The 23,281-nt window shown below is 37.3% G+C and overlaps 1 protein-coding gene across 2 annotated transcripts; it reads left to right on the top strand.

Annotated features, from left to right (window-relative positions):
- Positions 1 to 432: 432 nt before the first annotated feature.
- smad1 (SMAD family member 1) lies at positions 433 to 21,481 on the top strand. Of its 2 annotated transcripts, XM_079616910.1 has the most exons (8): positions 507 to 576; positions 6,277 to 6,367; positions 8,360 to 8,944; positions 12,324 to 12,602; positions 13,208 to 13,324; positions 18,338 to 18,559; positions 18,773 to 19,029; positions 19,982 to 21,481. In XM_079616910.1, exons 3-8 carry the CDS (start codon positions 8,545 to 8,547, stop codon positions 20,123 to 20,125), a joined length of 1,419 nt encoding a protein of 472 aa, XP_079473036.1. In that variant the 5' UTR covers positions 507 to 576; positions 6,277 to 6,367; positions 8,360 to 8,544; the 3' UTR covers positions 20,126 to 21,481. The 2 variants fall into 2 exon arrangements, with proteins under 2 accessions (XP_079473035.1, XP_079473036.1); XM_079616909.1 differs by lacking the exon at positions 6,277 to 6,367 and having other exon boundaries at positions 433 to 576.
- Positions 21,482 to 23,281: the final 1,800 nt, after the last annotated feature.

Below are 23,281 nucleotides of genomic sequence, written 5' to 3'. Positions count from 1 at the left end.
AGCATAAAGGGTAAATACAGATGGGATACTTTCTGATTATTAGTCGTAGACCTAAATGTTGCCTTCAAAATATGCATATTTAAATGCCATCTGTCTGTGTCATATGGGATTAAGTTAATGCTGATTTTTAGTAATGGAGGAATTTTCACAAGTTGTCACACTATCTGTATCCCCCCTACAGCAGACTACTGCACAGTGATCATTTCCATCAGGTCATGTAGAAGTAGGCTTTGCTGTGCTTGAATTAACAGCATCACATTGAAACGCTCATTCATCCATTAGTCCTATCCAGGACAGTGCCATGATGGACCGCAGACTAGCCTCTTCGGGCCATAGAAAGAGTAGGCTACATTGTTACAATGTTACATAATTCATTCCACAGTACTTTGAAAACGTTGAATGTGTAAAAAAGTAGGACTTGTTGGGACTTGCGCACCGCCCCTCACTACATCCCGCGGCGTGATACGAGTTCAGCGCGGAGGGTGCGGCGGCCCGCGACACACTGACGCCAGGCGAGAGCACAGCGAGTCTTGTTGTATGAATGCTGTGAAGGATCGCGTCGAGGTGGCGCACAAGGTACAGTAAACTTTACTTTTGTATTTAAACGCGTCAACAAACTGTGAAAATACGAACGGCACGTTTGTGAATGCTGCTTAGAGGAACGCGCAATTTATAACTTCTTACCTAGTGTTTCTCGCGCATTGAGATCAGTAATGAAGCATCCAACTTGGTTGTTCTTCATAACAACTCAAGAGAGTAAATCACTCAGTGTTTGCTATGGTTCATGTGCTGTGTCTGCACATCAGCCTGTTGTTCTCACAGTTGCTGTTTGTAATGCATAGGCTAAAGTATAATTTTGTTTGACTGTCACACGATGTTTGTGCTGTTGTTGATGTTTTGTTTTCCAATCAGAATGATAATTCAATCATTGATCTTGATTATTAAATCCACACAAATGTGTTAAATTTGTTTATAGTATTTTTTTTATACATTATTTATCCATTATACTCAATTTCGTGCTTTACCACGCACTTGTGTTTATTGTGCAGTTGGAGGGGATATTTTTTGGAGTGCTCAAAAATGGCAAATCATATAGCCTACACATCACTTACAGTGAATATTTGCCCCCATACATGATGCATGCAGAGACTGTGAGACCTGAGCCAGATTTCCTGACATCATTGAAGATGACATATCAGATTACTCAAAGGACAAGAATTTGTCCTTGTCCATGATTTGCTGGATTGTTTTATTCTGACACATTGTGTGTGTGACAGACATAGAAAATGAGTGTATGTGATTGTCTAATATCAGCTTAACTTACTGTAATGTTTGGGGGAGTTGTCTTTGCACATAGACCACTTGGTGGACAGAGATGAGCAATGAACCTCTGTTACATTGTACAAAATTGAGTATTGCTGGCTGGCCGTATACAGTAGCTACATTGAAAATCCATTAAAACAATTAAATGCACAGATACATTATACTTGTACATTACATCCGTATAGGCTACATTACAACAACAACAACAATAATAATAATAATAATAATGAAAACAGCATAAAATTGGGTAGAGAAGGGGGTCTGCCAGTTACTTAGTATATTATACAAGTATACATTAAAACAGGTGAGACGATGAAAAATTAAGCTGAACTTAAGTATCTTAATGTTAGCTTTTATTAAAAAAGAAATTCCACAAAAAATTTAGTTTGAGATCAAACAGTAAATACAGAGACCCCTGATATACCCAATTCTGAGAACCAAATCTTAAATGACAGGTTTACAGTGACCTACAAATTGTATGTATACTTTACATTTTTACAAATTAATCTTTTGTTTAAAAAGTTGTCATCATTATTTTTGTTGTTGTTTTAAATAATAATATAATAATAATAATAATCATTATTATTCTACCTATCCACTAGTTGAAAACATCACATTATGTGTATTCCAATATATTTCTACACAGACCCTAAAATATGTTTTAATTATTATTATAATTTTTGTTGTTGTTGCTGTTATTATTATTATGAGGAGGCAGATATCCCATAAATAAATAAACAAACAAACAAAAACATTATCCTATCTACCCAGTAGAGCTATAGTTGGAATCCATCACACAATTGAATAATGTATATCATAATATAAGACATCTGACAGGCATTTTGTTCACAGACCATCATAGTGTCCTTTCTGTTTGCAAAGTGTAAGGTGAATGTATCCATATCTTGCTCAGGTCTGTATGGACAGTATGTATTTAATGTATCTAAATATGAAGATCTACATGCCTTTACAATCATTTGTTTTCCGTAAGTGTTACAGGTTAACCATCTTTGTATAATTTTGGTGGTTTCTTGGCTCTGCGAAACTCAACATGGTGGTTCACAACATACTGAAGACAAAAAGGAGCCATCAGTTTACATGAACCTTTGGCCAGTTTGATTTAAATGTGGCATCACAGGGAGTTTGAAGCGCACTTGCTCTTGGTCTGAGAGTCTGTCTCTCACTCTCGCTTTTCTCTTTTTTTTTCTCCTTCTCCATTTGTCCAACCCCCAACCTTTTTTATTTTTTATTGGAGAACATCGCAATTGAGCTGGCGCTTAATGGAGGGCCCAAGATCCAGCCCTTGATAAATAATGTAAGTTCTTTATAATGCAGAGTCCCCTGGGAGGGCCGAGAGAGCATCATTACTGCCTCCTAAATTGATTAACGGCACTGAACCAGCGCAAAATGATACATGGATATGATGTGGGGGGTCAAGGCTGTCAAAGTTGCGTGATGGGAGCCACATTAGCTCTGCCTGCTGCACCAACCCTCAAGCTAATGCTAATATTTACATGCACTCAGGCCTGGAGTGCACTAGCTGAAACATGCAATGATTGCATTTTAATGGCCGCCCTGCATTGCAAATTTAGATACCGAAACTGCCGTTTTGGTCCATTTGTGCAATTTTTCAAGCAGCAAGCTCACAGTTTACTGACAAGACCCCTTCACGCTCATCTCACCCTGCGCTCGTTTAGTATCCACCAAATGTTGCATCCTAGGCAGTTGGCCCACACAGTGAACTTGCTTTTAAGCATTGGTTGTTTTGACTGGGCTCCAGACAGTCCAAACTAACATTGTCTGAGTCAATACAATGGTATATTGACCTTTTATGTAAGTGTGTGGTCAGACTAGTGGTCAGGTTTTATGAATCCTCAATAAAATGTATCAATTCCCATCACTCCGACAAGCCTTTGTATGTCGTTGCCTAGAGTTTAGGACTGTGGAATTCCTCTCAAAATGACATGGAATTGAATTAAACAAAACAGTTGGCTGGCAACTCGAAGACCTGTCGTTGGTCATCAAAGCATGGATCCAACCAGACAGACAAGAAGATCTTACCAAACCCAATGGGCCTGGTCTGAGAACAGTGTCTACGGTTGTTCAACCAACACCTGCTGTAGGAATACCCAATCTGTGTGGTGTTTGGGTTTGGGAAGGGTGCTTTCAACATGTATGACAGCTTCCCTAAGGGAACAGCTGCATGTGTGTTTGAGTTTGAAGTGGCCTGCAGCCTTTGACAATGAGAAGCTTGGGCTGCCTGTGATATGTAAAGATAAAGAGGCTCTTGATGTGTCAGGGAGATACTTGTCCCACACAGGTGTTGAAGAGTTTCTCTGTCCCAACAAAGTCTTGTCATCAGAGAGAATCTAATTTGTCATAATATGTTTCTTGTAATATTGACACTTTGATATTATAATCTCAATGTTGCTTTGTGACATAATTTAACTTTTTCACCCAATTAGTTTCAAATTTTTCTCTCAAAATGTTTGTCTGTTTATAAATGGTGTTATATTGTATGATTTCTCGTTTCACTTTAAAAGGAACATATTATGCCTATTTTTACAAGATGTAAAATAAGTATCTGATGTCCCCAGAGTGTGTATGTGAAGCTTTAGCTGAAAATACCCCACAGATAATTTTTACAGCATGATTAAATTGCCACTTTTTGGGGGTGAGGAAAAACGCGCCGTGTGTGTGTGTCCCCCTTTAAATGCAAATGAGCTGCTGCTCCCGGCACAGAGGGTGGAGCTTCAGGAGCTCGTGGTTCAGTGTCAGGACAATCTCATCTCACGGAATGGAAATGTCAGACAGAAACTGTACTAGCAGTGTTCAGTCGGACAAAAATATATTCTGCATGGAGATAGAGCAGGTATAGTTTAGTTCAATTACGGTTAAAACTTATTTGTCATCTGGCTTTTATAAACTATAAATCACTGTAAGAGCTGAGTAAAACAGTACAAAAAGTGTGCATTAAAGTCATATCTATAAACACTCTCTCTCTCCTTTGCATTATCATCAACATACACAGCGAATTACACAAAACAAGTGTTACAACTAACAGTAGACAAATATATACAGACCTTTTCGGTGGGTGCTTAATAAACTGGTAAACTTTATATCTGTAAAACAACTCTGATGAACTGTAATAAAGTGCGCGCTCTCCCTTTCATTACTGCCGTGACCAGTATCACTCCGGAGACTGTAAGCTGGAGCACAAACACAACAGTTGGTACAAATCCATCCTCGGGTAACAACTTTTTTAGCAAGCCTTAGCTTTTTAAAGCTCACTCAGGGCGGGTCTATGCTAATACGGCAGTGTCAGTCAACAGTCATGGGTGGGGCTTGTGCAAAATCACATTGCTCAGAATCTGAATACGGTTTGTTCTGAGACACTGCTTATGATTTATGGGGATTTAAAAAAAGCACTGGGTGGATTTTTTTTATCATTATAGGGTGGTTGTGTACACACACTGCCAACACACATTTATGTTCAAACGTAAAAGTGAATTTTGCATAATAGGTGCCCTTTTAAGTGTTATTACTACATTTACCAATTTGTATTAGGCTATTTGACATTTCAAATTTTATATGAACTGCAGAAAAAAAAACAAGAAAATGCAAGAAAAATATATAGATTTTTCAAAATTCACAAGAAATTCTATAATTGTATATAATATATAATTATACGAAATGTATAAGATCATATACTTTAAGAATTACCAGTATCAACTCTAAAACAGTCCAAATTTATGAAAGCTTTTGTTTTGTTCATGCTGCAATGGTTCATCAGTAGGTGTGAATTGTCCTGTTCATTATGTTTTTCAGTCTCAAAAGTGTGTGTGGGATATGGCATGGAAATAAATAAAAAGTTTTTTTTTAGACAAATCTAACACATAAAAAAGTCTGCATAACATCATATGTGAAGCCTCACTTGATCCCCGGATCAAAATGTAACTTTTTTAATGGTTGAATCTATTTAAGAAAAAAAGAAAATATGATCTTCCGGGTCAAAATGGTCCAGAATCCATTATTAAGGTTAATTACTACTTCTTCTTTTATTGCATATTAGTCCTATGAACATTACGCATAAGCTGAGAATTGGATTGTTAAAAAAATCTACATGCATCAATCACATTACTAATCTAAAAAAGGATTAAGCAATAGAAGATTCCACACAGTTTGATGCATTGACAGATCTTTTATGGGATAAATTATTTGCAAGCTCACCTTATTCCACAAGAACAGATGGAAAATTCCTCACATATTCTTCTTTTACCCATCTGTTATCTTCCTTCACTTGTCTTCAGAAGAATCTCTGAGGAAAGAACTTGTCATGAATGTCTGCCAGAAGTTTTAAGTACTATTAGGATCCCTTGTGTTAAAAAAGACAACCCAGAAAACAACCAGAAAAAAAAAAAGATATTGCAGGTTAGTTGGGGATGCACTTCCTACCCTTTGCTCATCTCCTCCCTGACAACAGCAGAAGGTCCCAGGCTTTTAAATGAGCTTTTGGCTGGGAGATGATGCTAAATATAGGAGCAACTTTTTAGCCTCCCTGTCGCTGTGGTCCATGATAACAGCTACTACTCTCTCCTTCCCAGTTAATAAATAGCACCTGTTTTCATTGAATGACTCCCACTCCAATGTGCAGAGTTCATGTGAGTTTAAAAAGCCAAAGACATTTTGTGATTTTTGTTAAGAACATTTTACTGATAAAAGACTTTTGCTGTAAAACGTCTTGGCTATTGAATTAGAATATTATTGTCGAAAGTGGTCAGTTCTATATAGGCATTTGTGTTGTGATACGTTGCCCTGATTGTAACCTACATCAGACAAGCTTTCTAAAGTGAAACAGTAGCTGAGGGCAGTCATACTCACCGAGGACAACATTATTCTTAGCACTCAGCATTGTTCAAATAGCTGCTCTCTGATGTCACCTTTCTTATCTAGTGTTGATGGGCCAGAATAGAGTCAGTGGATAACACTTACCTGCCACTCAGACTGATACAACCTAAAGTGGATGGATTCATATCAATCACAGGCAAGTCCTTGGCAAAAAATATATATATAACTGTAGTCTTTATGTGTGGAAGGTGATGGGGATAAAAGGAATAGGTATTATTGAAAGAGCTAGAATGGTGTTTTGCAACTTAGAAATGGTTCAGTTATCCTCATTGAAGTGAAAGCGTCTGAATCTTAAAAAAATAATAATTCAGGCCTCTTGCTTTATTCCAGTGAGGATGCTATGCTGAACCATCTGGTAACTTCAAAAGAATTATGCAGTCTTGCATTGTGCACTCTTATTTCCCTTCCCATTATCATGAATGCTGGCTAGTGAATGGCTGCCTTGGGATCCTTCTGAATGGACACTTTTATTCTTATCTCAAATGCATGTCTTCTCTATTCCTAGAATGTTGAAAGGCTCCCTTTATTAAATTGTTTGCACTTTTTGCCTGTTAACCACTTAAACAGTTAACCAGAACCAAGAATATGTTCCAAAGCCTACAGCGGTGTCTTGAATAGCCTCCTGTAATAAGCTGCATCTTTACATATGAGGAAACTGATATGAGTCAGGAGGACATTGTTCAGTGCTATACAGCATCACTCAGCAGTGTGTCACGGCAGTATCGTTTAGCACACCGTATGAACACATCCCACTTCCCATATTCTGAAAACCATTTCGAGAACTTACCGTAGAGCAGATGAAATTGGAAGCTCTGTTCTGTGACTCCAAAGGCAGCCATTCCGAGAAGCTGTAACATAATGATGTCATCATCAGTGTTGTCAGGGTAGAAGATGTATTGCGTCATTTGTTCTGGTTTTGTGGAATTAAGAATGGAATACACTATACGACTTTTAAAAATTGAACACTAGGAATCATACGCTTACCAACTTTGGTTACAGAGGAAAAACTGGCAATAAAAACGACTGAGGATCACACACTACCAGACTTCCTGATTGTTCCAAACACAACAATCTCATGAAGAAACATGCGGCTCATTGCTAGAAGACCATAGACTGTAACAAAATATGGACGTAGTGTCTGGTGACGTCACCCGTAGGTTTCTGAAGAGCATTTTTGTGGGCAAAGTGGGCAGAGCTGGCCATCGCCATCTTGGCAGCGCGTCACTCCCGGATAACTGAAAATGGGCAAAGAGGCGGGATTAGCTGAGGTGACGTGACGGCTAATAGACAGCAGACAAACAGGGTTAAGTCACTTCCGTGTTGGATTCAAGAGAAAGACCGAAAGGTTGCCACTTGTAGAAGACGTATGACAAATTAAAAAACAATATGTGCTTTAAAATCAAACTCAAAATATCAAACATATTTCATATCCTCTAACTGGATGGAATCATAGATAGCTGACTTGTTGCCTTGTGGACTTATTAGGCAACGACTTCACAGGCAACGTTTCTGGATGAAGTAGGTAACTCCTGAAACTGATTTCAGACAGGCTTCTAAGGCAGCATAACAGTAAAATGATCTACTACAAAATAGAGAGAGCTTTAGTGATAACTAAGTGAATATTTAATTACTACAACACTAATTTATTCCTAAAAATAAAAACAAAAGTTATAAAAAAAATGTTGTTCAAAAACATACATTCACACACTAACTGACCACAATGCGCTACTTTCTGATGCCATTTTATTGAGTTGAAGACACAGGAAATTGGGATCTTGCTACCAATGAAAGATACATCTATGCTGCCTTCAAAAAAGATTAGATCATTAGACAGGATGTGATATGATCATAAATTCGGAAATTCCCTTTTGCCTTCCTACTTTACAGTAGTTTTCAGCTTTTGGATGCGGCAATAATCTGAAGCTAAAAAATATGAATCTGTATGTGATTTTCTGTAAATCTGTTAACTCTGACTACCCAATATCTGCAGGCTGGATCTGGCAACTAGTGTCGACTAGTGCAGAGTGCAAATCGGGGTAAAAATGTTTTCCAGCCTTTAGTGTCAGTACTGGAACCTCTTAAACGGATCCCAAAGTAATGTCTGACTGCGTTGTCTGTCTCTTTACAGGTGCACTTGACAATCTGACCTAACTGTGAAACAACACAACTGTCAACAATACCCTTGTTCATGTGTCGCTGTGGATGGATTTTTGATTCTCTTTGAGGAGGTAGAGCAGAGAGTCCGTGTTCCTGTGTGGTGGAATCCTACGGAATAAGTGTGACAACGTTGACTGGGGCGCACGTGGCGCCACAATGAGCGTCATCTCGCTCTTCTCCTTCACCAGCCCGGCGGTCAAGCGACTGCTGGGCTGGAAGCAAGGTGACGAAGAAGAGAAGTGGGCAGAAAAGGCAGTGGATGCACTGGTCAAGAAGCTGAAGAAGAAGAAGGGTGCTATGGAGGAGCTGGAGAGGGCACTCAGCTGCCCCGGTCAGCCAAGCAACTGTGTCACTATCCCTCGCTCACTGGACGGGAGGCTCCAGGTGTCACACCGGAAGGGGTTGCCTCATGTAATCTACTGCCGAGTGTGGCGTTGGCCCGACCTACAGTCGCACCATGAGCTCAAGGCCCTGGAGTGTTGCGAGTTCCCCTTTGGGTCTAAGCAGAAGGATGTGTGCATCAACCCCTACCACTACAAGAGGGTGGACAGTCCAGGTGAGTGACTGAGTTTGATCATGAGCAGTACATAATAGCAGCTGAGAGATACATTTGGATTTGGATGCATCTCAGTGACAAAAATATTTTAACCTGTTCATCAAAAAGAATCATTTAGATTTGTTCAATGACCCTTTCTGCAGGTTACATCATTATAGCGATAGTTGGTGGAAAGGTTTGAATGAGTCATTGAATCATTTAAACAATTAATAATTAATCAGTTTATAAATTATTAACAGGCATTCACTACCAACACTTAAGGCACATTTACACCAAGGATGATAACTATGTAAGTGTTTTAATAATAGGGAAGTCCACACCACAACTATTACGATAACTACAGGAACAATATGTTTGGGGTCAGTTTCAGATTTTTTTGCCAGCTTATGAATGACAAAATAATTGACAGCCAATCAGCATCCGCTCGACTTTACAGAGCTCAAGCATTTAAAGTGACAGACAACATAACTGCAGCGCACTCTTATAATTAACAGAATGTTACTATGGTGTGGACAATATCTTTATAGTTATCAACAAATATGTTTCCACAAAATCTTTCAAAATCAAGAGACTCTAGAAAGAGTGTTTAGTCATCATAAGCGGTTACCCCACAAATGACAACATCAGGTCGTTAATTTATTATCTATAATCTCTTCCATTTTGTCAAAACTATTTTGTGAAAACAAAGATTCGTTCAGAGAAGGTCCAACTAATGAAATTCTCCTTGACAGTCCTCTCTTAAATGCTTGTTCTCGTAAGCAGTCATGTGCTTTAAAAGGTCAAGACTTCAGTGAACAAAAATTATGAGTCAGTGCATGGAAAGAAACAAGAATGATTCTTTCTCTTTACAGATGCGTTTAAAAAAAATGCGTTTAAATAGTAATATTTATTATATTACTATAATAGTATATTTATGTAATATTCTTCCACTTTAGGTAACTCTTAGTGATTTTAATCTCTATAAAATGTTTGTGAAAATCCTTACTTAGAAGTCATGAACAGCTGGAAATGTCACTAAAAAAATAATAATGGAAAAGTCATGGGTATTTATTGGCTAAAAGGTGTGGGATGCTGTAAACACAGCTAATCTTTGTTAGTGAGTCAATTGTTGAAGCAAAGATATTTTGTCCTTTTGGAATATTTAGTTTGAAATCATTTAAAGGGATAGTTAACCCAAAAATAAAAGTGTTGTCATCAGTTTCTCAGCCTCAAGTTGTTGCAAATCTGTATGATGTTGGAAACTGTTCAACAGAGGAAAGAAACTCATACAGGTTTGGAACAACGTGAACAACGTCATTTTTTGGTGAACTATCACTTTAGGCTATTATCAGTTCATCTTGGTGTACAGTTTTTTTTGTTGAATTGCAGTAAATTGCAAATCACTGGAAACTTCCACACAGATTTTCTCTTTCCTGTTGTTAATATTTACCTTTAGAAGAACAAGTGAGTAAAAGCACTCTTTCAGTGAATCCCAAATGGATTATATAGCCCATATGTACCTTTGCTATGCATGTTTCTGAATTTTCCTTTCCCATGGTTTCTGCAGATGGCCTCTTTCATTTTCTGTCCTTCCCCTTCCATATCTCTCTCCGGCCTCTGCCAGGTGCTTTTCTCATTTGTTTGATCATGATACCACTTGAGAGAATCTGGTAACATCGAAAACCGTGCGTGGAGTCTAAAACCTTCTGTGGTGTATGTGTGTGTTATTGGGAAACGAGAACAATTTCTTTACCTCTGCTTATGGTGAAAGAATAGACTTCAAATGCACAGCCCCCTTTTTGTTGGCTAAGCAGAAGATGAGGGTCAGCTGACAACACAGAAACAGCTGTCCACAGTATGTGTGTGTGTATATATGTGTGTGCACATTATGAGTGCAGGAGCAGGAAATTCCAGGCGGAGGCAGAATGAGGGCTTTGTTCAGGGACTGTGTACACTTGTGTGTGTGTGTGTGTGTGTGTGTGTGTGTGTGTGTGTGTGTGTGTGTGTGTGGCGGCTGAAACATGCAAACATGTGGCTGTAAAGAGGAAGAGTTTCACAGGAACTCCTGTCACCCGCACAGACAATAGCAGGAAAGAGAGGTTGCCTGCCTTGCACACGCTTGCAGGCCTGTGGATATCTGGACACCTGTCTTTCCCCTCCTCTCAAGAACACCAGCATGGTGGCCACATCCATTGTTAAACAGTACTCATTGCTATATCGCTAAAGTTCCCAGTCTCACAGTCACTGGAAACAACTTGACAGTCTAAAACTATTAGCTTGTCTAAATGAAAAGACATGCGGGTAACATAGGTGGTGAGACGTTTATTGTTGAAAATCCACTTCAAAACACCAGTTACCACATTTTATTGCTCTACTATTTTTAGAGAGCATGTCTGTGTGTGACAACTGTGAATATGACTATTGGATTAATTAGTTGTAGACTCTTGGATATGATGGTTAATTTGTATATTACAGAAATACAGAAAATTGTGGACAACAAAACACCAAATGAAGACTTCAGATGCAAAAGCCTCTAAGTGCCATCTGCAATTTTTTTCTAGAATGATCATTTTTATCAAGGTTGTATGTTTATGTTCAGTTATTTCACTTTAATGGCAATAAAAATTACCTATTAATTGTTATTAAAGTGAAATTACTGAACTTAAATATACGAGCTTGATAAAAATGCTCATGTTAGAAGGAAATTTCAGATGGCACTTGGAGGCTTTTGCATCTGAAGTCTTCAAATATAATCATATATAATGAAATGGATAGTTCACCCAAACATGAATTTACTGCTATCACGGCATTCCAAATATGTATTAATTTCTTAATTCTGTGAAACGCAGAAGATATGTTGAAAGTATATGTTTTTGTCCATACAATGAAAGTTGTTTTACACCCCATTGACTTTGGATGGACACAAACATTTTTCAAAATATCTTCTTTTCTGTTCCACAGAAGAAAGTAAGTCATAAAGGTTTGGAACTATATGAGGGTGAGTAAATTATCACAGAACATTCGTATTTGGGTGAACTAGTGTTTTTATGTTCCTTCATGTTTATTTGTGGTTTTGAGTGTGCAATTCTTTATATGTACACTACAGAATATTTACTGTTGCATTTTTTGTTAGAAATTAATTATTTAGCCAGTACATAAAATATCCCCCAAATCACTACAGTATAATGATTAATATTCAGAGCTGTTGGGTTTTTGGGAGGACATTTCCAGAATTCATACTTGTGTGTTCATGTCGTGTCCATAAACAAAGAAAAGATAATTTAACCAGTAGTGGCAGATGAATTCATGTCTCATTCATATCTCCAAAGTGCGACGGATTCTCGTGTCACCTTCTCCATTCTAATTGCTTATGATTGGCATATTTCTTCTCTATTCCTAGTTCTACCACCCGTGCTGGTACCACGAAACAGCGAGTTCAATGCGAAACTCTCTATGCTGCCACGCTTTCGTAACCCACTTCACCAGACAGAGCCACCAATGCCTCAGAACGCCACCTTCCCTGACTCCTTTCCCCAGCAGCCCGCAAACGCCCTACCCTTCACCCCGAACTCTCCAACCAACAGCTACCCCAGCTCGCCCAACAGTGGCACAGGCAGTACAGCCACCTTCCCCCACTCACCATCCAGCTCGGACGCAGGCAGCCCTTTTCAGATGCCAGGTGAGCTGCACTTATGCTATTTATTCTTCTATGTCTTGCTTTTTACTCTAGTAGAAAATGTACACTACCGGTCAAGGGTTTTGGGTTGGTAAGGTTTTTAAAGGCATGTCTTATGCACACCAAATATGTCTTATGCACACCATGTCGTTTTTCCCCCTTCATCATGTCCCTTTAGGGCTAGATACCACTAGCAATGACAAGGTCATGGGTTTGATTGAAACGTTTGAAGTGCCTGTCAAATGTGTAAAATGCAAATAGTAATTATATGGTACTTTGATACTTGTGTGACAAAAATATTGAAATTATACTGTAAGGTACTTCTAACGGAGTAAATTTGCTATTTTTCTCTCTTCTGAATCCTGTGCTCCATCTCCCAATTTTTTTCCCTCATTTGGAAAATTGTCAAATATATAAAAAAAATTTGTTGGCACAAATAAATATGACTTTTTGTAGTCTGCCATTTACTTATAAGAAAAAAATAAAAGAAAAAAGTTAATTGTTGGACTGTTTATATTGTATATAAGTTATAAGTATTGGGTGGATTCTGTGGGATAATATTTATTTATCTACATCTGTTTTCCTGTTTTTGGGTGTTGCTTCAAAAGAAACCCCTCCACCTGCTTATATGCCCCCCGAGGAGCCAATGACACAGGACTGTCCACAGCCAATGGACACAAACCTGCTAGTTCCCAACCTGCCATTGGAGATCAGCAACCGACCAGGTACACTCCATTTGCATCATAAAACCCCCCATAAAATAAGACAGCACACTAAGCTTCAGTCATTCCAGCAAAGATATTGCCTCTTCCTTCCAGCCTGACATGGGCTGCTTAAAACTATCATCAGCTGCCTGCCCATACTGCAGGTGCAGGAAGTCCACACACAAACATTCTCTCTCTCTCACACACACACACACAAAGTCACAGACAGTTTTTGTCACTTAAAGGGATAGTTCACCCAAAAATGTGAATTCTGTCATCATTTACTCACCCTCAAGTTGTTCCAAACCTTTATACATTTCTTTTATCTGCTGAACAAAATAATATTTTGAGAGATGTCAGTAACCAAACAGTTGATGGACCCCATTGACTTAACATTATTAGTTTATTTTTTCTTCTTCTCCATACTGGAAGTCAATGGATCAACTGTTTGGTGTTTGGGTGAACTATCCCTTTAAATCTGGTTTATCTTGCAGCAAAGTATGTGGCGTGATTATGGAAAAATAATAATTAAAAAATAATAATAATGTTATCTTTATTTTTTGATGAATGTCCTGTGTATTGTTTAAAAAAAAGAAAAGAAAATAGTTGTTCCACGTCCTGCTCAATGTTATCCTTCAAACTGTGCATGAACGTGTAGGCTATGCTCTAAAATGATGTGCGGAAAAAGGTTAAAAATAAAAAGTTAACAGTAATTGAAAAGTAAATTGCAAATCTGTTAGATATTTGTAAGTGATAGCAAAAATGTGAAAGTGTTTTCTAAAGAATGTTGTTAACACCTTTAATATGGTAATTCATTCATATTTACTTTTCCATTTTAATTTCTTATGCATGTTTGGAAAAATAGCCTCAACACAATGTTTAAATGTTTAAAATCTGTGTTTATGGCATTTTAAAATATCTCTATAAAGAAAACATCACTGCACTTGATCACAATCAATGACCCACCAATTTGTACAGTACAGAGCAAAAATATACAGTTTGCATATAGTGAAACCTAGGGATGGGTATCGTTCAAAAACATACCAATACCGATATCTTGACTTCGATACCCTTTTCTGAACTATACTTTTTTTCTATACCAATTTTATGAAATCTGTTTTAACAAGATTACATTACATATTACCTAAAAAAAAACTTTGGTCAGTGTTGACTACAAAGACGAAGTTGACAGTGCCATCTCCGCAGTATAGTGAACACACGCCTATAGAGATAAATAGAGAGTAGTATTTGTATATCAGAGTATTTGTTTTTGTTTTGAATTGGTTTGTTTAAAAGTAGACATTTCAAGCTTTCTAAATGCCTTGTCTGACACATGTCTGAGGCAAGTAGCCTAAGCGCCGATTTTCGGTTACTTTGTGACGTGCTCCAGTTCTTCTTGCAGTTGAAGACGGAGCAACTTTCTGCTCTTAAGTTTATTCTGTGGACTGTCAAGTGCTTCATCAGATTTGTTGTAGAATAAATCCAAAATCTTTGTGGAAGGTGCTGAACAGGTTCCAATCGATTGGTAAATCAAAGTAGACTGCATCAAAATTAGGATTATACTGTATATAAATGGTGAAATTGAGTAGAGTTGCTAATACATTTCATTTATTCTTTTCATCAATTGCAAAGACTCTTTTGTTTTTACTTAAGTGACAGTAGATTAAATTACTAATATGTTAGAAAATCTTCAGGTGTCTAAGTCAACAGGGCTAGATGGTATTCCAGCTACATTTTTAAGAGATGCTGCAGATATTATATCTCCAACTGTCACATTTATTGTGAATCTTTCTTTAGAAAAGGGTATAGGTCCCTTCCCATCTGACATGAAGATAGCCAAGGTTATTCCAGGTTTTAGAAGATCTTATTCGACAGGTACTATGTTACTTTATTTAACAGATTTAATAAGGAAGCAGATTGATGGAGGTAAAATGTGTGGAATGGTACTCTTAGATCTTCAGAAAGCTTTTGACACAGTGAATGATTCAACACTGTTAGATAAATTAAGTGTCATGGGTTTTTCAAGTATGGTAATAGCCTGGTTGAACTCTTATTTAACTGGGATAATTCAAAGGGTAGAAATGAAGTTCCTCAGGGAAGTGTCTTAGGCCCTCTTTTATTCCTCCTATACATAAATGATATGCAAGCAGTTTGAGACTTTAATTTGTTCGTGTATGCGGATGACTCTGCTTTACTGGTTTCAGACAAGGATGTCGGTAAAATCCAAGTGATGTTAAGTGAGGAGTTATGCAAAAGTATGAGACTGGCTCTCTGAAAATAAACTCTTATTGCATCTAGGTAAAATGGAATCCATATTATTTGGGTCTAAAAGTAAACTGAAAAAGGTTCCTAACATGTCTATCAAGGTAGGGGATTGTGTAATATAAATCATAAATAGTGTTAATTATCTTGGCAGTGTCCTTGACAATGATTAAAGTGGTGTAAGTATGGCTATGAAAACTTTAGGCTAATGCTTGAACAAAATTTCTTGCTAGATATGTTAGTTTTATGGATAAACAAAATGTAAAACTACTTGCATCATGTTTAGTGCAATGCCATTTTGAGTACCGGGACTCATGCATTTCTTGGATGTCTGATCTGTCTCGTGCATGGTTGGATAAGTTACAGAAATCTCAAAATAAATTGATAAGGTTGGTTTTAGGTTTTAATCGTTTGGCACATGTTGATGTATCCCATTTTAGACATCTGGATTGGTTACCTGAGTAGCACATTTTAAAATAAAAATGGCACACAAGATGATCAATAAAAGAGCTCCTACATATTTTAACACATATTTCTCTAGGGTAAGTGAGAGACATCTTTATTATACTAGGCAAAGTCTCATGGATATTACATTACATCGTTTTAAAACTATGTATAGGTCTTTTGAGTACTCAGGGATATCAAAAGTAATTCTAATATGGTTGGTTTTAGTGCGAATGTTAAAAGTTGGTTATTAGATAGGTTGTTTTAGTGATGAATTTGTATTAGTGTATTGTATGTATGTTTAATTGTTAACTTTTTAAATGTGAAAACTTATTGTAGCTTTGTATTTGTAATATAATGCAATGCCAAAGTAACCTGTCACTCTGAGTGAAGTCTGTGCTTTACATCAAGGACCGCAATGAAAACAAGTTTTTAACTTTATTGCGTTATCCTTGACAATGAGTGTATTTCACTACTTTCTTTGTCTAATAAATAAAATAAAATAAAAAGTCGTGTTGCCAGTCTTGGCTGCAATTATCTTATCAAATATTGCATCATGTGCTGTTGGCATTGAGCCTGGTGAAATCCACACTTTTGATCTTTTCCACATTACATCTATGGGACTACATCTATCACTTGTGAGACACGTCTCTGAGCGTAACCGGTGTAAACTAGTGGGGTTTTTTTCTTGATGCCTTGCCACAGCCAATCATGCTTACATGCTTATTGGCTCACTGACGTTGACAAGATTAACCCCTTAAGTATCAAAATTTGGTACCGAACGACAAGACATTTTGTGATACTCTATGGTATCAAGGCAATTCGGTCAGTGCCTAAAAAGCATCAAACTCGATACCCAGCCCTAGCGAAACCCAGAGTTCCACAGGAGGTGAGGGATGTGTGCAAGGTGTTGAAATATTTGTGGAAGTTGGGGATGCGCGCTCAAGCTGCATCCTGTGCAGTGCTGTAGTGCACACTTCCATTGTGATAGGCTGATGGGAAAAGAGTAGACAAACACACCTGTGGCCCAATGTCACAGACCAGAGGAAGCTGAGAAGAAATATGCCATAGATAAACACATTTAACTCTCTTTGGGATTAGCACAAGCACAGTAGGAACAGATGAGCTGTGGATATCAGAAAGAGGACATTTGAGTGATTGGATTTTATGGGACCCAAAACAAGTTAAATTGCACTGTGGTGGGATTTGATACGGACATCTATGTCACTTCCCAGCAAGAAATAGCCGTTATTTCACCATCTAGGTTAACTATAGTCCGTCTATGAGTAACCCATTTCTAGCCAATATAACCTTGAATTTGGTTACATGTCTTTTTTGCCAAAATAACTTGCGAAGATGTATGATATTCCATCATGTAAGCAAAGTCAATAGTGATTACAAGGTGTTTGGTTTCATTTCTTTGACGTGTTCTATGCATAGCCTGTGCGTCTATTTTTGGGCTATGGTTAGACGTCTATTAAATTTTCACTGACAGCCTAAATTTTGCCTTGTTTTAGCCTAGACGTCAGGGCTGTGTTTGGACGGCTATTGGACATCCTTTATACGCAAAATTGCTTGCTGGGATGTATTATGCTGATTTGGTTGTATTTTGTAGGCGCTTGAATAGTGAATTCATAACCAATCATTGCTGCCTATTACCAAAGTGTTACCATTAATAGCCTAGCAACAGTGACATCATATAAATACCCTAGTAAAATCGATATGCCCTCGGCTGTAATAGATGAGATGCAAGTCTAAATCTGTTAATCATATTGCTAAATCACTTTCATAGACATTAATATATTGCAAAATAAAATGTTTTGGGGGTTGAGTCTACTGTGCAAATGTTTGGGGTGAGGTTTGTATACTTGGATGCATTGCATTGATCAAAAATGAGTAAAGACATTTACAATGTTACAGATTTCTATTTTATATATATATATATATATATATATATATATATATATATATATATATATATATATATATATATATATATATATATATATATATATATATATATATATATATGGTGTTCTTTTGATCTTTCTATTCATCAAAGTATCCTGAAAAAAGTTTAATTACTGAAGACTGGAGTAATGACTTTGCCTTCACAGGAATAAATTAAATTTTGAAATGGATTAAACTAGAAAACAGTTATTTTAAATTGTAATGATATTTAACTATATTGCTGTTTTACTTTTTGATCAAATGAATGCAGTCTTAGCATGAGTTAATAATATTAAAATCACTACACCATACTACTATGGTTTGCTATGGTAATTGCATGTGCGCTTGCATTCATTGAGTTCATAACGTTTTGTGCAGATGTTCAGCCTGTAGCCTATGAGGAACCCAAGCACTGGTGCTCCATTGTGTACTATGAGCTGAATAATCGTGTGGGAGAGGCCTTCCAGGCCTCCTCCACCAGCGTGCTGGTGGACGGCTTTACCGACCCCTCGAACAACCGCAACCGCTTCTGCCTGGGTCTGCTGTCGAATGTCAACCGCAACTCGACCATCGAGAACACCCGACGCCACATCGGAAAAGGTTGGACTTGACACTGAAATGACTGTAGAAATCTAATATTCTAGGATATATTGCATATGTAATTGGGTGATTGTTTATTAGCGCAATTTTATAGCACTAAAATATGACATGGGCATGGTGATAGTAATATGATATTGATGACAAATCGCTGTTAATAAGCTATATATACTTTATAATGTAAACTCACAACCACTTTTTTTATACATTTTGCAGGAGTCCATTTGTACTATGTGGGAGGAGAGGTGTACGCCGAATGTTTGAGCGACAGCAGCATCTTTGTCCAGAGCCGCAACTGCAACTACCACCATGGTTTCCACCCCACCACCGTATGCAAGATCCCCAGTCGCTGCAGCCTAAAGATCTTCAACAACCAGGAGTTTGCTGAGCTCTTGGCTCAGTCCGTCAATCACGGTTTTGAAGCCGTCTATGAACTCACCAAGATGTGCACCATCCGCATGAGCTTTGTAAAGGTAAGCTATAAACTGATAATTCATAGCTCACCCAGCAATACATTCATCATTTACTAACCCTAATGTGGTTCTGAACCTGTATGCATTTCCTTCTTCTGTGAAAAGCAAAATAAGATATTTTGAATAATTGTTCTGAATGTCAGCATATTATCTGTTTTTCTCCATATACTATATATAGCAATAATATATATTTTTTGAAAGAAGTCTCTAATGCTCACCAAGGCTGCATTTATGCAAAAAATAAATACAAAAATACAGTAAAACCAGTAATAGTATGAACTATTGTTATAATTATAACAGTAATAGTTATAACTGTTTTCTATTACAGTATATTTTAAAATCTAATTTATTCATGTGATGGTTGGTAAAGCTGAATTTTCAGCATCATTACTCCAGTCTTCAGTGTCACATGATCCTTCAGAAATCATTCTAATGCTAAATTATTATACATTTTCATTGGATATATATATATATATATATATATATAACCGGTGGTTAATAAAGGCCTTTTGAAGTGAAGCGATGAGTTTGTGTAAGAATAATATCCATATTTAAAACTTGACTAAAATAACTAGTAAAACAAACTAATAACTTGACTAAAATAACGCCAGAAGAGTAACCCTTGAACTTGACGCACAACGTAATGTAATTTGTTTGAACCGCGAGAGGCGTCCACACACACACACACACACACACACACACACACACACACACACACACACACACACACACACACACACACACACACACACACACGTACGTTTTGGGCCCCACTGACTTTATTTTTATGTACAAAAGACACCAACTAAGATACTGAAAGAAATACAGATCTGTTTGTAACCACATGTGTGTGAGTAAAAAGCAGAATTCAATTCGAATTTTCGTTTTTGAGTGAAACTTCATGCTGCACACAATTTTAAAGAGAACAGACATAATTGTACTTGTGTTTCAGGGTTGGGGTGCAGAGTACCATCGACAGGATGTGACAAGCACCCCATGCTGGATTGAGATTCATCTTCACGGGCCCCTGCAGTGGCTGGATAAAGTCCTTACCCAGATGGGCTCTCCTCACAACCCCATTTCCTCTGTGTCCTAAACAGCTGATGTAACCCGGTCAATCTGGGTTCCCATGCAGAAGCTGATTTAAGGGAGATGTGGGAGAAGGCAGGAGGGTGGGGGTTGTATTCTACTTGAAGGCAGTTTGTTTGGGGGCATAACATTTGGCTGAAGAGTCCTCAGTTCTCAGCCCGTGAGAATCTGGAAGATACTTGACAACTTTTGTGTGACCAAGCATGTTAAATGATGAGGCCATCATACTTGGGGCAAGTATCCTCCTTTGGTCTTGTTTGTGAGTGAAGTTGGGTTTTAAGCCAACTTTTGTTTGTTTTCTTTCTTATTCTTTTGCATTTCTTCTCCTTTTTCCAGTTTACAAATCAGTATTCCATTGGCGAAAAAAAGATCTGCATCGTAGCTTAGAGACTAGTACAGTGTTGTACAGAGTAGTATAGCGTGAACACGTCTGGTAGACAAAAAAGTAAGATAACATAGCAGAAATATAATGCTTTAAATGAACTGAATGGCATGAAGCTGTGAGAAGGTAATGAGGTTATTAATGCAAAATTTCTCACTGCTGGAAAGAAGAAAAAATGTAGCAAAAATGGACAAAAATGTCAAATGTAGAATGAAAAATACATATATTTGAATACTTAACTTTTGAATGGGATAAACTTATGGGGAATTAGGGCATGTTAGTAGTGGGTAGGGATGCATGAGCAAACTCATGCGTATGTTGCGCTAATTTTACCGCAATTGTGTTCGACTGATTTAAAAAAAAATGGGTGTGTAAATGTACTTATTAGTAGAGAAAGTGCTGTGCAGTCTGTTTTTTTGCAAGTGTGGTTTGATCCCCAGGATTGTAAGTCTATGATGTCTACGAGAGCAGAGGCAGGCATTGTTTACTTTGGCCCTATGTTGTGCAATGCACCACTGTGCTGCACGGAAGAACGTCCTCCTTTCACTGTTATTTTTTTCCTGAAATGCCATGAATAATCTGTTTTCATAAAACACCTTTTAGAAAAGTAAGATAAAAATATATATGTAATGCCTGTGCATTTCCAGCATTTTTCGAGTAAAATAGTTACTTTTTTTGTTGACAATTCTAAATGGCACTAGAGATATTGTTTTGTAAAAAGTAGTACATTTTTTTTGATTAACTTGCTCTGAGTTTTTTATTCATAGTGAAATCCCATCCACTGTTAAAATGTAAACATTTTTGTATTTTTTGAAGAAAATCTATAATGTTGTTCCTTCATATCTGCACTTTCATAAGTGGCTTCTTGTCTCTGTCCTTTTATTTTTGTGCTGTTCTTGCTTACTTGTACTCTCAGAAAGCAGTTTTATTCCATGAATATCAAAGTCTCTACTGGAAGATTCAATAAAATTGTTTCATTATCACTGTCTTCTTGTCTCTTGACGTTTAGGAAGTTTTAAGGCAAACAAATCACTATTTTGCAGTCTCAAATTCAATGTGTAACCCATTATTATGAAAATAATGTTAATTAATCAGATACGACACAAATCGAATACATTATAAAATGTTTTATAATGTTGAAATTTAAATGGTATGAAAATTAAAGAACTGCATCTTAACAGACCTGTAAAGGCCTAATATGATGATAATTGAAGGTAAAGGCTTGGTAAAACTAGAACTATCTTAAATTTACAGGACAAATTAGATTATTAAATGTCATAGATTTACTGGACAACAGCACTAGTTTCATTCATCCGATCTCTGACATATAAAAAGCAAAAGAAAATGGCTCCCTCTAGTGTCATAATCTGACATTTGTGTTGAAAGTTTTGCAAACTACTGTGTTGCTGTTGTAGGTGAATGTGCCTCACATTTCTGTATCACGATTTTCCTGGTAAAAAAAAAAAAAATGTTTTATGTGTTAAACCACCATGTATCATGCTTTTACAGACATAATGACACATGAGTGGAATTACCCAACTAAATAGCTGATTATCTGTGAGAAAGAAAAGTAGATTCTGACAAGCAGACGTTTACCGTAGCCTAAATATACATAAAATGTATTTAAATGTATAAAAAGTGACTTTAAAAGACAATATTTCTAATTACAGTAAAGTAAAACCTGGACAAAAACACAGGGGATATGGGTAAGGTTTATAGGGACAGGTTTAGATTTAAAGGGTTAGTTCACCCAAAAATGAAAATTCTGTCATTAATTACTCACCCTCATGTCGCTCCAAACCCGCAAGATTTTTGTTCAACTTCGGGACACAAATGAAGATCTTTTTAATGAAATCTGAGAGCTTCCATTGACAGTCTACGCAACTACCACTTTCAAGCCCCATGTAGGCCTAAATACATAATTAAAGTAATCAATGAGACTCCAGTGGTTTAACCTCAATTTTATGAAGCGAGTGCTTTGTTTGCGGGGGAAAAACAACAACATAATTTTCCACTTTATTTACAAAATATTAATACCCAATGTGCATTCACAAGAGCACCACTTCTTTGTATTGGTGGGTCGCATACCAGCTTTTTAGGTGCATACCGTCACCTCCTGTGCTGGAGTGTGATGTGATTTCAGTCTAGATGAACATGAGATGATCTATATAATATAAAGTCCACTGTTCCTAATGGACTTAAACATGCCTTAATGAGTTTACAAGATCCTTCTTATGTTCTGTAGTTTTCTTTGTAATTCATTGTATCTGTTCATACTTAGGACGACAGAATAACAACACATTATCAACTGTTTCCTTTACTTGCTGGCATAGTTCTATAATATAAAGTGTAGAATTAAGTATGGCAAGCCCCTCCTTGTTAAAATGCTTTTTAGCATTAGCATAGATCAATTGATTCTGATGAGTCCAGTAGCATTTCTTTCAAAATGACCAACGAGTTTCAATATTTTTCCTATTTAAAACTTGACTCTTCTGTAGTTAAACCGTGTAGGCTACTGAGATCGACGGAAAATGAAAAGTTGCGATTTTCTAAGCCTATATGGCTAGGAACTACTCTCATTCCGGCGTAAGAATCAAGGAACTGTGCGGCCGTACCATGGGTGCAGCAGGCGTAAACGCGTAATGATATGACGAAGCACTTGCCGTCAACAAACCAACGTGACAACCTGCTTGCACAGGGAGCGTGCCTTTGTAGCATGGAGACATTTGTGAGAGACGATTTAGATGACATTTACTTTGGTGCTGATCCCGAACCGTATTT

The sequence above is a fragment of the Phoxinus phoxinus genome, assembly GCF_949152265.1.
Source record: "Phoxinus phoxinus genome assembly, chromosome: 6".
Classification (NCBI taxonomy): domain Eukaryota; kingdom Metazoa; phylum Chordata; class Actinopteri; order Cypriniformes; family Leuciscidae; genus Phoxinus; species Phoxinus phoxinus.
The sequence above is the reverse complement of the archived record's forward strand: the minus strand, read 5'-3'. Positions and strand labels throughout refer to the sequence as shown.